This window comes from Puntigrus tetrazona, chromosome 4 (genome assembly GCF_018831695.1).
Source record: "Puntigrus tetrazona isolate hp1 chromosome 4, ASM1883169v1, whole genome shotgun sequence".
Classification (NCBI taxonomy): Eukaryota; Metazoa; Chordata; class Actinopteri; order Cypriniformes; family Cyprinidae; genus Puntigrus; species Puntigrus tetrazona.
Window position 1 is genome coordinate 16,615,112 of NC_056702.1, and position 2,494 is coordinate 16,617,605.

Consider the following 2,494-nt stretch of genomic DNA (forward strand, 5'->3'; position numbering starts at 1 on the left):
GATATTCTGTGGTGAGTTAAAGTTCCTTTTATACATAAATACTTGAAACATTAAAAAAAAAATCAATTCTGCATAAACAGTGTCTACACAAACACAGGAGAGAAAGTAGCGCTAGGTTGTTGGCATCTTGACGGAAACTGACAGAACAGAAACAAAAAGGAGAAATGAACAGAGAAAATCAGAAAAGCATCAATGATATATACGAAAACGATACAGAAGGTGCATTTGGAAAAATGACCACGGACGGTCACTCAAAGAAGATCCAGACGTCTGAACCCGCAGGTGCTTATATTTTATCACAATAGCACAGATTTGATCAGTTTGCATGCTTTCGTTTGTTGTGTGCTTTGTGAAGTGGATAAAAGTCTCGTTTGACGATCTTCAGGAAGTGATGGAGTGAAGAACAGCGTGTCCAGGGCAGCTGTGGTGTGTTTGGTTCTGCTGTGCGTTCTTCTGCTGACCGCAGTCATAGTGCTGTGTGTCCACTTCCTTACAAAGAGCACAAGCTACGCTCAAGAGGGACAACAGCTACGAGCCAAGATCACCAACCTCACAGAGGAAAGAGACCAGCTGCTAACCAACAACGGGATTCTCACGAAAGAGAGGGATCAGTTGAAATCAGAAAAAAGCGAACTTCAGAAGCTTTCTGTGGGTAAGCTTCTTGATGAATGACACGTATGACAAGTGAGTGTAAATATTAATAGAAAAAGTTCAACAGATATCGCAACAAGTGCCTTTCGTTAGTTTCTCTCGATCGCTAACTCATGAAACAATTCACCACTTTCTCACATCTATCATCGCAATCTCAAAACTTCTTCAAACTGCCAGGTGCTATGTTGAGAGAAAACATATTTCTTGTGGCCACGACTTCTTATGTTTTCGTGAATTACATTTTTCTCATGACCACAGGTTAATTGTGTAAACAAACCTGTGACCATAGCAACCATGGGATTATCAGACATGGATTACTATTTGTAAACTATTATAATAATAATTATTATATAAATTATTGCATAGTGTCTTTCGTTTTACAATATAAATTGTTATATTGACCGTAGGCTGTATTGCACGCGATGTAGACTGCAGAAAAGGATGTTGTTACCTCAACAAAATGTTGTAGCCACTATATAGGTGTGGACCAGTATAGTTCATTTCTTGTTGTGTATAGGTGGATGGCAGTGCCATCAAACCAGTCTTTACTTCCTCTCCTCTGAGAAGAAGAACTGGACTGAGAGCAGAAGATACTGTACAGACAGAGGAACAGATCTGGTCATCATAAACAACAGAGAGGAACAAGTCAGTGCGTGTGTGTGTAATCATGACCTTTAGTTTTAAATTAAAGACATGTGCTGGAATAGGTATAAACTGTCTTATTCTTTCACTTCTCAGGATTTTGTGAAGACCATTTCTGCGGTTGATTTAGTCTGGATTGGTCTGACTGACAGAGATGTGGAGGGCTCATGGAAATGGGTTGATGGCAGCAGTGGGACCTTTGTGTGAGAACTCACAGGATTGGACTGATTATTTCTAAATGATTCTCTTAGTATCTTTGCACACAGAGAGAAGCTTTAAACATCTAATACTGATCTGTTTATGCAGGTTCTGGGAGGATGGACAACCGAACAGCTACCAGGGAGCAGATGAAGACTGCGCTCTAAATCATTCACCAGGATGGGCTGACTGGCCCTGTACTTGTTCATTTAAATGGATCTGTGAGAAGAGTAATTTTTAAATGACTCAATATGATGCGTATTTATGTATAGGGCATCCAATTTCCCATCTTTGGATTCATCTCATCCCTAAAGCAGCCATGGTACAATATGTCAGTAAAACATCAAATCTTGTGTTTAACAATTTTTTCAGAATTTATTTGGATAACTTAATTAGGTTGCATAAAATCAATGATAATAAGAAAAAGTAAAAAAAAAACAACTATCATATCAATGTTAATTTACTTTACTTTTAATCTTTCGTCAGATTATGTATGAGATTTAAATCAAAATATACATGTGAAAAAAAACAGCAATGTTTCGATGGAATGTAACAACAAAAATAATAGCTCAAACTTACCCAGGTCATTATAAAACGGAATCCTAACGTAGACTGATTGCCACGGACCGCAGGATTTATTTTCTTTTGTCTGTGTATGTTTTTTTTTTTTTTTTTTATTCTCGAAGCTGGGGTTTTGTCACCAAGCCAGCAGAGGGAGCTCTTACCTCTGGGTGCTCTGCGATCACTCCCTCTGCTGCTACTTCCTGTCTGAGGACTATAAATACTGCAGCAGGCCACTCACCTGCAGGTTGCATTGATTGCCTGTTTGATTGTTGTTCCTAGTATCCCTTGTGTTTCCCTAGTCATAATTTCCTTGGTTTTGACCCCGCCTGTCTTCTGATATTCTGATTGTTTGCTGCCTGACCCGACCACCGCCTGTATTTGGATTTTGTAATTGCCTTACCTCTGATACACCCGTTTGCCCTGTTTGACGTCTGCCTGC

At 39.3% G+C, this 2,494-nt stretch overlaps 1 protein-coding gene across 1 annotated transcript; it reads left to right on the forward strand.

Moving 5' to 3' along the window:
* The first annotated feature begins 233 nt into the window (after positions 1-233).
* On the forward strand, positions 234-2,107 carry LOC122342226 (CD209 antigen-like protein C). The gene is made up of 5 exons (XM_043236038.1): positions 234-282; positions 386-652; positions 1,169-1,296; positions 1,390-1,496; positions 1,600-2,107. Exons 1-5 carry the CDS (start codon positions 234-236, stop codon positions 1,730-1,732), a joined length of 684 nt encoding a protein of 227 aa, XP_043091973.1. The 3' UTR covers positions 1,733-2,107.
* The last annotated feature ends 387 nt before the right edge of the window (positions 2,108-2,494 follow it).